General features: G+C 33.9%; 3 protein-coding genes across 3 annotated transcripts in view; all 3 read right to left on the minus strand.

Annotated features, from left to right (window-relative positions):
• The window catches only part of LOC143253542 (uncharacterized), a 21,842-nt gene extending 14,590 nt beyond the window's left edge, over positions 1 to 7,252 (minus strand). Inside the window, exons 1-8 of the mRNA XM_076507593.1 lie at positions 6,775 to 7,252; positions 6,162 to 6,376; positions 4,467 to 4,653; positions 4,163 to 4,264; positions 3,501 to 3,611; positions 2,799 to 3,275; positions 2,230 to 2,444; positions 1,351 to 1,537 (exon numbers count right to left, since the gene is read on the minus strand). Of these exons, the coding sequence (XP_076363708.1) occupies positions 1,351 to 1,537; positions 2,230 to 2,444; positions 2,799 to 3,275; positions 3,501 to 3,611; positions 4,163 to 4,264; positions 4,467 to 4,653; positions 6,162 to 6,376; positions 6,775 to 6,868 (1,588 nt within the window). The 5' untranslated portion in view covers positions 6,869 to 7,252. The remainder of the gene's footprint in view (positions 1 to 1,350; positions 1,538 to 2,229; positions 2,445 to 2,798; positions 3,276 to 3,500; positions 3,612 to 4,162; positions 4,265 to 4,466; positions 4,654 to 6,161; positions 6,377 to 6,774) is intronic.
• LOC143251711 (periostin-like) lies at positions 6,882 to 10,899 on the minus strand. The gene is made up of 6 exons (XM_076502956.1): positions 10,806 to 10,899; positions 10,192 to 10,406; positions 8,351 to 8,537; positions 8,047 to 8,148; positions 7,478 to 7,588; positions 6,882 to 7,252 (listed from the first exon to the last, which is right to left on the minus strand). The coding sequence occupies exons 1-6, from the start codon at positions 10,897 to 10,899 to the stop codon at positions 6,882 to 6,884; spliced, it is 1,080 nt and encodes a 359-aa protein (XP_076359071.1).
• LOC143253543 (uncharacterized) overlaps positions 10,896 to 13,120 on the minus strand; it is a 21,958-nt gene continuing 19,733 nt past the window's right edge. Inside the window, exons 15-18 of the mRNA XM_076507594.1 lie at positions 12,470 to 12,656; positions 12,166 to 12,267; positions 11,505 to 11,614; positions 10,896 to 11,279 (exon numbers count right to left, since the gene is read on the minus strand). Of these exons, the coding sequence (XP_076363709.1) occupies positions 11,229 to 11,279; positions 11,505 to 11,614; positions 12,166 to 12,267; positions 12,470 to 12,656 (450 nt within the window). The 3' untranslated portion in view covers positions 10,896 to 11,228. The remainder of the gene's footprint in view (positions 11,280 to 11,504; positions 11,615 to 12,165; positions 12,268 to 12,469; positions 12,657 to 13,120) is intronic.

Genomic DNA, 13,120 nt, shown 5'->3' on the forward strand with positions numbered 1-13,120 from the left:
TGTCTAATATTCAAGTTGGAAGTGACAGTTCTATGTTTTGTCTAATATTCAAGTTGGAAGTGACAGTTCTATGTTTTGTCACTAATATTCAAAGTTGAAGTGTAGAACATTAGTGTGTCGAAATCTTTAATTATTTATATTTATTTAGTGTCAGGTTTTATGTATGGATGAGTTGGATTATTTACGGTTGATGATTGTGAGTTGTTGGCGATATATTTTTTTGTCATTAATATTCAAATTGGAAGTGTTAGTCTTTTATTTTGTCAGTAATATTCAAAGTTGAAGTGTCAGTCCTTTGTTTTGTCAGTAATTATCAAAGTTAAAGTTTCAGTCCTTTGTTTTGTCAGTAATTATCAAAGTTGAAGTTTCAGTCCTTTGTTTTGTCACTAGATTTCAAATTGGAAGTGTCAGTCCTTTGTTTTGTCAATAATATTTAAAATGGTACTAAAGGGATAAAGCAAGTGCCAATACTAACAACATACAGATCCAGGAAGTGTGTAAAGAATTAATGTGGCATCACTGAATGTTTCTACTGAAACTAAAAATATTTTATCTTCCCATTGAATGTTTGTGAGTTTTTCTTATATTAAAGTCACATCAGCCTATCTGTTGTATCCACTGAGTGGAATCTAACACCTGATTTTAGCATCTTAAATCCAAAGACTTTCTTCTGTCACACTGAATAGAGATTTAAGTGGTTTGTTTTGAATTTCGTGCACAGTTACACGAGGGTTGTCTGCATTAGCCGTCCCTAATTTAGCAATGAAAGACGAGAGCGAAGGCAGGTAGTCATCACTATTCACCGACAACTCTTGGGTTACTCTTTTACAAACGAGTAGTGAGAAAGTCCCTGCCATTATAACGTCCCCACGGCTGAAAGAATAAGCATATTTGATGGGACAAAAATTTGAACTCGTGATCTTCAGATTACGAGTTAATCGCCCTGACCTCCTGGCCATGCCAGACCCATTTTAAAGTTATGTCGGAAAGAAATCTTAAATGAGTATGAAGGAAATTGATTACACTATTTTTAATCTTCAGTTTACATAACTGTTCTTATCATAACATTTTGTTCTGGCAAGCAAGAAACAAGAAGCAGGAGTATTAGTGTCAAACCCGTAAATTTAACAGTTCTAACTGGATCGCTTTTCTTGGAATCGAAGTGTGTACACAAGTGTGTTTATCTGTGCTTCCAGTTGGAGGAAGTAGAACTTATTTCGCCATTCTCCCAGTATTTTATTGAAGATATTGAGTTTTATTACCTTGACACTAGAGTGAGATTTGTTTTATACTGACACGGAATATTGATTTATTTCTAACCAGAAGTGGTTCTCAACGTAACACGAGTACCTTGAAGAGTGGATTCCAGGCCAGACTCCTCGATTAAAGACACCAACTGTTTCAGGTTAGGACGACTTCTTACAACAGCAACGACACTTTTCACTGGCAGGGGATATATAACTTGATTGATGACGTATACATATCCATTTTGAGCTGTTGTTGAGGCCAGCACCTTGGAGCCTCCAAATAGGATTTTCTGAAATTATACAGGGGCGCTATGTTTTGTAGCATTGCAGCACTTCAAGCGAAAATATATTAATATTTAAACAAAAGTAATTGGTAAACAAATGGAAGAAAAATACCTGTCATATACATTTATATTAAATTGTGTAATTGGTTCATAGGCTATATATATTTTTTGTTATAGAAAAACTGAACACAATTTACAAGTAAAAACACCCAACTTTCTGATTTTTCCTCAAACATCCTTTTATCATGTGGAACGAAACATGAAAGGGAAGAACTTTCTAAACACCAAAAAGTTCAACTACTCAGTAGAGAAGTCAACTGTGTGTTTCAAAATACCAAAAAGTCCATGTACGAATGGAGGGGTTCATCTATGAGTTTCAATAAAACAAAGAGTTCAAGTACTTAGAGGAGGGGTAATCTATATGTTTCAATATGACGAAAAGCTTAACTACACAGTGGCAGGGATCGTCTGTGTGTTTCAAAAAAAGAGTTCGATTTCAGTCAGTCACTACTTGTTGTAACAAGTCTAACTAAAAGGTCGCAAAATATGACACAGCATGTGAGACTCACCGATCTAAACACGATATGAAAGTTGATGATAAAATATGTAAAAATTAACTAATGCAAACAAATATTAAATTAGACAAAACAAAATAGAGACGAATATTCTCGAATTGCTAGAGTTCTAAATCTCCTCACCTGTCCACCATTTAGAACACTAACAAACAGTTTCAGACCACTGTTTGTTTCTATCACCATGTTATTCTGTAAATCCTGTGGGTTGAGAGAAATGCTGATAATATGGTTTAGAAGTACACGTTTTAGTAACTGAGGGTTGTTCCTGAGTTCATTTAGAACTCCAGACGGAAGATTGGAAAAGGCATCATCAGTAGGGACTAGGACTGTGAATGGACCTGTTAGAAAATACAGTAATTAAAGATACCTACTAATAACTTGAAGGGACCTGTTAGAAAACAGAGTAATTAAAGATATCTATTAATACCGAACAACTGTTAATTATTATTAAATTATAAAAATGAATATAGTAGATTAAACCACTAAAACCATTGTTTAACCATATTATTGGTTACTACGTTGAACAGCTAAAACCATTGTTTAACAGTATTGTTAGTTACCACGTTAAACCACTAAAAATTATAAATATCGTTTTAACGTATTGTTTATTTCAGAAAAAACACGTTTATGTTTCAAGTTTACAATGTTTTTAGTTGTTTATACCAACACTTTAAATAAAATTATTATTGTACCTCGTTGTTTGAGGATATCTACACCAGATTGTTGAAGTAAATCTTGAAAGATGGTAAGACCCACTGGCTGTCCTTGGACATTGAGACCAGGCATTTTAATAATCTGATTAATCGTATTTCCTGTAGGAGGAGGAGAACCACCTCCAGTCACCAGACGTGGTGGAGAAGAACTTGCTCCACCGTGCTGGTTTACAGGGAATGTTGATATTGGCGGTTGACCGAGAATAGGTGTGCCTGGACGAGTATGAGAGGACGGACGTTGAGGCTGACCTCGGGGGGGTGTTCCTGGACGAAAATGAGTGGATGGATGTTGTGGCTGACCTATAGGAGGTGTTCCTGGACGAAATGAAGTTGTACCAGCACCTAGCTGAGATGATGGTTGTGTAAAAAGAACTCGATCAATCGAATGTATGACTCCATTTTCTGTTAAGATATCGAACTCGACGATGTTGGCATTGTTGACTTTAACAGATCCATCTGGTGATTCAAACAAGAAACAAATAAAGTTTTAGATACACGAATTTAAACAGATCTGCATTATTATTACACTGTTATTTATGTTAAATAATCATGTTGAATCGTACAAATGTTAAAAAATTTGGTTGGATCATACAGTTGTTATACAGTCTATTTCAATCGGAGGTTTCTTTTCTTATGGAGCGGTTAGTGACGACAGAACAGTATAACTACCACTACACTTACCTGACGTAACAAAAAACCGGAGCTGCTGCCCTCTAGAGGTTGGAAGAATCAAACCACTTGTGAATTCTTTCTTATAATGAACGCTGTCTACAACGTGGTTCAGTATCAACTCTGTATAGAAGAAAATAATGCACAGCTCAATTACAAAGAACCCAAAACACGCATCACTACATTTATAATATCTTGGCGTATGGTTATCAGTGACACGGAACAACATATATAACTACATTAGTAATAACTTGGATGTTAATAAGAGTTTGGTGTTTCAATGAAAGATACGTACACCTCTCATAAGGAACAAGATTTATTACTGCTTTAAAATAACTTATCATAAAAAGAAAGGTTTTCATTAAACCTTGCTGTTAATAAACCACACTACATGTGATTTTTAGTTTCTTCACATTGTATAAAACGAAAACATCACTCTCTAACTTGCTACTATTTAGACAATTAAGTGAATCACGAAAAACTTGTATCTTTTAGTGCACCTGAATTAGACAACAACTTCTATAAAACATTGTCTGAAACTGTTTAGTTAGACAGTAAAATGATCCATGAATAACTTGTACCTTTTAGTGCACCTGGATTAGACAACAATTTCTATAAAACATTGTCTGAAACTGTTTAGTTAGACAGTAAAATGAACCATGAATAACTTGTACCTTTTAGTGCACCTGGATTAGACAACAATTTCTCTAAAACGTTCTCTGGAAGTGCTGCAAATGCTTCATCTGTTGGAGCAAACACTGTATAAGGACCGGCACCTGAAAAATATATTACAGGATATGGATATTTACACCCTACAATATAGTAAATTAGAAGTTTCTGCCTACCGAGTTACTATAAATATTTGTTAAATTATACTTATAAAGTAAAGTTTTAGATATGTTAAATAAACTGTATAATTGATATCATTTTAAAGATAGGGTAGTTTATCTACAGCTATGGTGATAAAGAGTTTATTACCTCGAAGAGTGTTCTCTAACCCAGATTTTATAACTAAAGACAACAGCTGGCTGAGGTTAGGGCGATCTTTTAGTGCCACAGATATGTCTCGTTTTGGCAAAGGATATAGCACTCGATTAATGACGAAGACATATCCATTTTGAGCCAAAGTTGAAGCAATTACACTCGGTCCCCCTATCAATATTTTCTGAAATAATATTAAAAGAAATTCCACTTAGACGCTGATTCTATGTATTATCAACTTATTATTGTAAACCTGAAAACCAGTACGTTAAAATAGTCTTTTTTGTGGCTACGTCAGAAAGAAATGTCATGTCATAAGAATGTGTATATGTTTGGAAGAATGTACACATGTTTAAGAGAGATAGGAGAAAAGTGGTAATGGTATGGAAAGGGATGGCTGAATGATTTTGGATATATGCGGATTAATGGGGAAGAAAGTGGATGTTTGGGGAGGAAAGGAAGTAGAATAAATAGAAGTTTGTGAACAATTGACAAAAAAGTTGAATATGTCTTAGAGTGATAGTAAAAAACGGGATATACTTTATAGGGTTAACAGAAAAATTGATATGTTGGTGAGGAATGACAGAACAATATGAATATGTTGTAGGAGAATGACTAATTGGATATGTTGAAGAAGGATGGCTCAGTGGATGTGATGTAGAAGGATAACTGATTGGATATGCTTGACTGATTGGATATGTTATAGAAGGATGACTGATTGGATATGCTTCAGAAGGATGACTGATTGGATATGTTATAGAAGAATGACTGATTGGATATGTTATAGAAGGATGACTGATTGGATATGCTTTAGAAGGATGACTGGTTGGACATGTTGTAGAAGGATTACTGAAGAATGTGAGTATGTCATTGAAAATTGTTTGAAAACTACATATGTTTTAAGTCACGAATGTTCAGTAATACCTATTTATCACCATAACATCCAATGGTGAGTGTGTTTTTACCAGAACATCTAGATATGGGTGTATTTATTTCCCAAACATACATTTATGTGTATATTTATTCCCATAACCTCCAGTGGTAGGTGTATTTATTTCTAGAACATCAATTAGTGGGTATATTTTGCACAATAACATCAAGTAGTCGGTGTATTTAATTCTAGTTTGTGTATTTATTTCCAGAACGCCCAATAACGTGATTGATAGGGAGAGCGAAGTAAAGATGTTGAAATATTTTCATTTAGTCGTTTGGAGAAATGTGAAATATTTTCTAAATCACTATGGTAACAAAAGAGTAAAATATCATGTTTTCTGCATTAGACAGTAAGTTTTATGTCTTGTGTATTATATTTTGATTGTCTTGAGTCAGGTACCAGACAGTGAGTGTCATGTTGTAATTATGGTTCTGCAATCTTGTCTGAAACTGTAAATACATTAATTGTTTTTAATTAGTCCAGAAAAGTTCCCATTATTAAATTTATAAAGGTATCAATGATCCAAAAGTAAGTGTTAGTAAGTTGAACATAAATTTCGTGGTTACAAAACTGTTGAATAAAAATACAAACTGGATCAAATACAAAAAGAAAGACTCAGAAACAGAGTTTTATATTTGGTTGAATATAAAAGAAAGACTCAGACACAGAGTTTTATATTTGGTTGAATATAAAACAAACTGTCAAGATCAAAATAGAGACGAATATTCTCGTAATGCTATAGCTCTAAATTTCCTTACCTGTCCACCATTTAGAACACTAACAAACAGTTTGAGACCACTATTTGTTTCTACCACCATGTTGTTCTGTAGATCTTGTGGGTTGAGAGAAAGGCTGATAATATGGTTTAGAAGTACATGTCTTAGTAACTGAGGGTTATTCCTGAGCTCATTTAGAACTCCAGACGGAAGATTGTAAAAGGCATCGTCAGTAGGGACGAGGACTGTGAATGGACCTGTTAGAAAATACAGTAATTAAAGATATCTATTAATAACTTGAAGAGACCTGTTAGAAAACAGAGTAATAAAGATATCTATTAATATCGAACAACTGTTAATTATTATTAAATTAGAAAAATGAATATAGTAGATTAAACCACTACAATATTTGTTTGATCATATTATTGGTTACAACGTTAAACTACTAAAACAATTGTTTAACCATATTGTTGGTTACTACGTTGAACAACTAAAACCATTGTTTAACAGTATTGTTAGTTACCACGTTAAACCACTAAAAATTATAAATATCGTTTTAACGTATTGTTTATTTCAGAAAAAACACGTTTATGTTTCAAGTTTACAATGTTTTTAGTTGTTTATACCAACACTTTAAATAAAATTATTATTTTACCTCGTTGTTTGAGGATATCTACACCAGATTGTTGAAGTAAATCTTGAAAGATGGTAAGACCCACTGGCTGTCCTTGGACATTGAGACCAGGCATTTTAATAATCTGATTAATCGTATTTCCTGTAGGAGGAGGAGAACCACCTCCAGTCACCAGACGTGGTGGAGAAGAACTTGCTCCACCGTGCTGGTTTACAGGGAATGTTGATATTGGCGGTTGACCGAGAATAGGTGTGCCTGGACGAGTATGAGAGGACGGACGTTGAGGCTGACCTCGGGGGGGGTGTTCCTGGACGAAAATGAGTGGATGGATGTTGTGGCTGACCTATAGGAGGTGTTCCTGGACGAAATGAAGTTGTACCAGCACCTAGCTGAGATGATGGTTGTGTAAAAAGAACTCGATCAATCGAATGTATGACTCCATTTTCTGTTAAGATATCGAACTCGACGATGTTGGCATTGTTGACTTTAACAGATCCATCTGGTGATTCAAACAAGAAACAAATAAAGTTTTAGATACACGAATTTAAACAGATCTGCATTATTATTACACTGTTATTCATGTTAAATAATCATGTTGAATCGTACAAATGTTAAAAAATTTGGTTGGATCATACAGTTGTTATACAGTCTATTTCAATCGGAGGTTTCTTTTCTTATGGAGCGGTTAGTGACGACAGAACAGTATAACTACCACTACACTTACCTGACGTAACAAAAAACCGGAGCTGCTGCCCTCTAGAGGTTGGAAGAATCAAACCACTTGTGAATTCTTTCTTATAATGAACGCTGTCTACAACGTGGTTCAGTATCAACTCTGTATAGAAGAAAATAATGCACAGCTCAATTACAAAGAACCCAAAACACGCATCACTACATTTATAATATCTTGGCGTATGGTTATCAGTGACACGGAACAACATATATAACTACATTAGTAATAACTTGGATGTTAATAAGAGTTTGGTGTTTCAATGAAAGATACGTACACCTCTCATAAGGAACAAGATTTATTACTGCTTTAAAATAACTTATCATAAAAAGAAAGGTTTTCATTAAACCTTGCTGTTAATAAACTACACTACATGTGATTTTTAGTTTCTTCACATTGTATAGAACTAAAACATCACTCTCTAAGTTGCAACTACTTAGACAATTAAGTGAATCACGAAAACCTTGTATCTTTTAGTGCACCTGAATTAGACAACAACTTCTATAAAACATTGTCTGAAACTGTTTAGTTAGACAGTAAAATGATCCATGAATAACTTGTACCTTTTAGTGCACCTGGATTAGACAACAATTTCTCTAAAACGTTCTCTGGAAGTGCTGCAAATGCTTCATCTGTTGGAGCAAACACTGTATAAGGACCGGCACCTGAAAAATATATTACAGGATATGGATATTTACACCCTACAATATAGTAAATTAGAAGTTTCTGCCTACCGAGTTACTATAAATATTTGTTAAATTATACTTATAAAGTAAAGTTTTAGATATGTTAAATAAACTGTATAATTGATATCATTTTAAAGATAGGGTAGTTTATCTACAGCTATGGTGATAAAGAGTTTATTACCTCGAAGAGTGTTCTCTAACCCAGATTTTATAACTAAAGACAACAGCTGGCTGAGGTTAGGGCGATCTTTTAGTGCCACAGATATGTCTCGTTTTGGCAAAGGATATAGCACTCGATTAATGACGAAGACATATCCATTTTGAGCCAAAGTTGAAGCAATTACACTCGGTCCCCCTATCAATATTTTCTGAAATAATATTAAAAGAAATTCCACTTAGACGCTGATTCTATGTATTATCAACTTATTATTGTAAACCTGAAAACCAGTACGTTAAAATAGTCTTTTTTGTGGCTACGTCAGAAAGAAATGTCATGTCATAAGAATGTGTATATGTTTGGAAGAATGTACACATGTTTAAGAGAGATAGGAGAAAAGTGGTAATGGTATGGAAAGGGATGGCTGAATGATTTTGGATATATGCGGATTAATGGGGAAGAAAGTGGATGTTTGGGGAGGAAAGGAAGTAGAATAAATAGAAGTTTGTGAACAATTGACAAAAAAGTTGAATATGTCTTAGAGTGATAGTAAAAAACGGGATATACTTTATAGGGTTAACAGAAAAATTGATATGTTGGTGAGGAATGACAGAACAATATGAATATGTTGTAGGAGAATGACTAATTGGATATGTTGAAGAAGGATGGCTCAGTGGATGTGATGTAGAAGGATAACTGATTGGATATGCTTCAGAAGGATGACTGATTGGATATGTTATAGAAGGATGACTGATTGGATATGCTTTAGAAGGATGACTGATTGGACATGTTGTAGAAGGATGACTGATTGGATGTGTTGTAGAAGGATGACTGATTGGATATGTTATAGAAGGATTACTGATTGGATATGCTTTAGAAGGATGACTGGTTGGACATGTTGTAGAAGGATTACTGAAGAATGTGAGTATGTCATTGAAAACTGTTTGAAAACTACATATGTTTTAAGTCACGAATGTTCAGTAATACCTATTTATCACCATAACATCCAATGGTGAGTGTGTTTTTACCAGAAAATCTAGATGTGGGTGTATTTATTTCCCAAACATACATTTATGTGTATATTTATTCCCATAACCTCCAGTGGTAGGTGTATTTATTTCTAGAACATCAATTAGTGGGTATATTTATCACCATAACATCCAATGGTGAGTGTGTTTTTACCAGAACATCTAGATGTGGGTGAATTTATTTCCAAAACATACATTTATGTGTATATTTATTCCCATAACCTCCAGTGGTAGGTGTATTTATTTCTAGAACATCAATTAGTGGGTATATTTTGCACAATAACATCAAGTAGTCGGTGTATTTAATTCTAGTTTGTGTATTTATTTCCAGAACGCCCAATAACGTGATTGATAGGGAGAGCGAAGTAAAGATGTTGAAATATTTTCATTTAGTCGTTTGGAGAAATGTGAAATATTTTCTAAATCACTATGGTAACAAAAGAGTAAAATATCATGTTTTCTGTATTAGACAGTAAGTTTTATGTTTTGTGTATTATATTTTGACTGTCTTGAGTCAGGTACCAGACAGTGAGTTCATGTTGTAATTATGGTTCTGCAATCTTGTCTGAAACTGTAAATACATTAATTGTTTTTAATTAGTCCAGAAAAGTTCCCATTATTAAATTTATAAAGGTATCAATGATCCAAAAGTAAGTGTTAGTAAGTTGAACATAAATCTCTTGGTTACAAAACTGTTGAATAAAAATACAAACTGGATCAAATACAAAAAGAAAGACTCAGTAACAGAGTTTTATATTTGGTTGAATATAAAACAAACTGTCAAGATCAAAATAGAGACGAATATTCTCGTAATGCTATAGTTCTAAATTTCCTTACCTGTCCACCATTTAGAACACTAACAAACAGTTTGAGACCACTATTTGTTTCTACCACCATGTTGTTCTGTAGATCTTGTGGGTTGAGAGAAAGGCTGATAATATGGTTTAGAAGTACATGTCTTAGTAACTGAGGGTTATTCCTGAGCTCATTTAGAACTCCAGACGGAAGATTGGAAAAGGCATCGTCAGTAGGGACGAGGACTGTGAATGGACCTGTTAGAAAATACAGTAATTAAAGATATCTATTAATAACTTGAAGAGACCTGTTAGAAAACAGAGTAATTAAAAATATCTATTAATATCGAACAACTGTTAATTATTATCAAATTAGAAAAATGAATATAGTAGATTAAACCACTACAATATTTGTTTAATCATATTATTGGTTACAACGTTAAACTACTAAAACAATTGTTTAACCATATTGTTGGTTACTACGTTGAACAACTAAAACCATTGTTTAACAGTATTGTTAGTTACCACGTTAAACCACTAAAAATTATAAATATCGTTTTAACGTATTGTTTATTTCAGAAAAAACACGTTTATGTTTCAAGTTTACAATGTTTTTAGTTGTTTATACCAACACTTTAAATAAAATTATTATTTTACCTCGTTGTTTGAGGATATCTACACCAGATTGTTGAAGTAAATCTTGAAAGATGGTAAGACCCACTGGCTGTCCTTGGACATTGAGACCAGGCATTTTAATAATCTGATTAATCGTATTTCCTGTAGGAGGAGGAGAACCACCTCCAGTCACCAGACGTGGTGGAGAAGAACTTGCTCCACCGTGCTGGTTTACAGGGAATGTTGATATTGGCGGTTGACCGAGAATAGGTGTGCCTGGACGAGTATGAGAGGACGGACGTTGAGGCTGACCTCGGGGGTGTTCCTGGACGAAAATGAGTGGATGGATGTTGTGGCTGACCTATAGGAGGTGTTCCTGGACGAAATGAAGTTGTACCAGCACCTAGCTGAGATGATGGTTGTGTAAAAGAACTCGATCAATCGAATGTATGACTCCATTTTCTGTTAAGATATCGAACTCGACGATGTTGGCATTGTTGACTTTAACAGATCCATCTGGTGATTCAAACAAGAAACAAATAAAGTTTTAGATACACGAATTTAAACAGATCTGCATTATTATTACACTGTTATTTATGTTAAATAATCATGTTGAATCGTACAAATGTTAAAAAATTTGGTTGGATCATACAGTTGTTATACAGTCTATTTCAATCGGAGGTTTCTTTTCTTATGGAGCGGTTAGTGACGACAGAACAGTATAACTACCACTACACTTACCTGACGTAACAAAAACCGGAGCTGCTGCCCTCTAGAGGTTGGAAGAATCAAACCACTTGTGAATTCTTTCTTATAATGAACGCTGTCTACAACGTGGTTCAGTATCAACTCTGTATAGAAGAAAATAATGCACAGCTCAATTACAAAGAACCCAAAACACGCATCACTACATTTATAATATCTTGGCGTATGGTTATCAGTGACACGGAACAACATATATAACTACATTAGTAATAACTTGGATGTTAATAAGAGTTTGGTGTTTCAATGAAAGATACGTACACCTCTCATAAGGAACAAGATTTATTACTGCTTTAAAATAACTTATCATAAAAAGAAAGGTTTTCATTAAACCTTGCTGTTAATAAACTACACTACATGTGATTTTTAGTTTCTTCACATTGTATAGAACTAAAACATCACTCTCTAAGTTGCAACTACTTAGACAATTAAGTGAATCACGAAAACCTTGTATCTTTTAGTGCACCTGAATTAGACAACAACTTCTATAAAACATTGTCTGAAACTGTTTAGTTAGACAGTAAAATGATCCATGAATAACTTGTACCTTTTAGTGCACCTGGATTAGACAACAATTTCTATAAAACATTGTCTGAAACTGTTTAGTTAGACAGTAAAATGAACCATGAATAACTTGTACCTTTTAGTGCACCTGGATTAGACAACAATTTCTCTAAAACGTTCTCTGGAAGTGCTGCAAATGCTTCATCTGTTGGAGCAAACACTGTATAAGGACCGGCACCTGAAAAATATATTACAGGATATGGATATTTACACCCTACAATATAGTAAATTAGAAGTTTCTGCCTACCGAGTTACTATAAATATTTGTTAAATTATACTTATAAAGTAAAGTTTTAGATATGTTAAATAAACTGTATAATTGATATCATTTTAAAGATAGGGTAGTTTATCTACAGCTATGGTGATAAAGAGTTTATTACCTCGAAGAGTGTTCTCTAACCCAGATTTTATAACTAAAGACAACAGCTGGCTGAGGTTAGGGCGATCTTTTAGTGCCACAGATATGTCTCGTTTTGGCAAAGGATATAGCACTCGATTAATGACGAAGACATATCCATTTTGAGCCAAAGTTGAAGCAATTACACTCGGTCCCCCTATCAATATTTTCTGAAATAATATTAAAAGAAATTCCACTTAGACGCTGATTCTATGTATTATCAACTTATTATTGTAAACCTGAAAACCAGTACGTTAAAATAGTCTTTTTTGTGGCTACGTCAGAAAGAAATGTCATGTCATAAGAATGTGTATATGTTTGGAAGAATGTACACATGTTTAAGAGAGATAGGAGAAAAGTGGTAATGGTATGGAAAGGGATGGCTGAATGATTTTGGATATATGCGGATTAATGGGGAAGAAAGTGGATGTTTGGGGAGGAAAGGAAGTAGAATAAATAGAAGTTTGTGAACAATTGACAAAAAAGTTGAATATGTCTTAGAGTGATAGTAAAAAACGGGATATACTTTATAGGGTTAACAGAAAAATTGATATGTTGGTGAGGAATGACAGAACAATATGAATATGTTGTAGGAGAATGACTAATTGGATATGTTGAAGAAGGATGGCTCAGT

This window comes from Tachypleus tridentatus, chromosome 6 (assembly GCF_004210375.1).
Source record: "Tachypleus tridentatus isolate NWPU-2018 chromosome 6, ASM421037v1, whole genome shotgun sequence".
In the NCBI taxonomy this organism is placed as follows: domain Eukaryota; kingdom Metazoa; phylum Arthropoda; class Merostomata; order Xiphosura; family Limulidae; genus Tachypleus; species Tachypleus tridentatus.

Bases quoted from the DNA above. Each gene is read 5' to 3' on its own strand.
- LOC143251711 (XM_076502956.1), bottom strand. From the start codon at position 10,899: ATGCCTGGTCTCAATGTCCAAGGACAGCCAGTGGGTCTTACCATCTTT. The intron at 7,589-8,046 runs GTACAAGTTATT...TCTTCTATACAG, and splicing joins TAATCCAGGTGCACTAAAAG to AGTTGATACTGAACCACGTT. The intron at 7,253-7,477 runs GTAAGTGTAGTG...TTGAATCACCAG, and splicing joins CCGGTTTTTTGTTACGTCAG to ATGGATCTGTTAAAGTCAAC.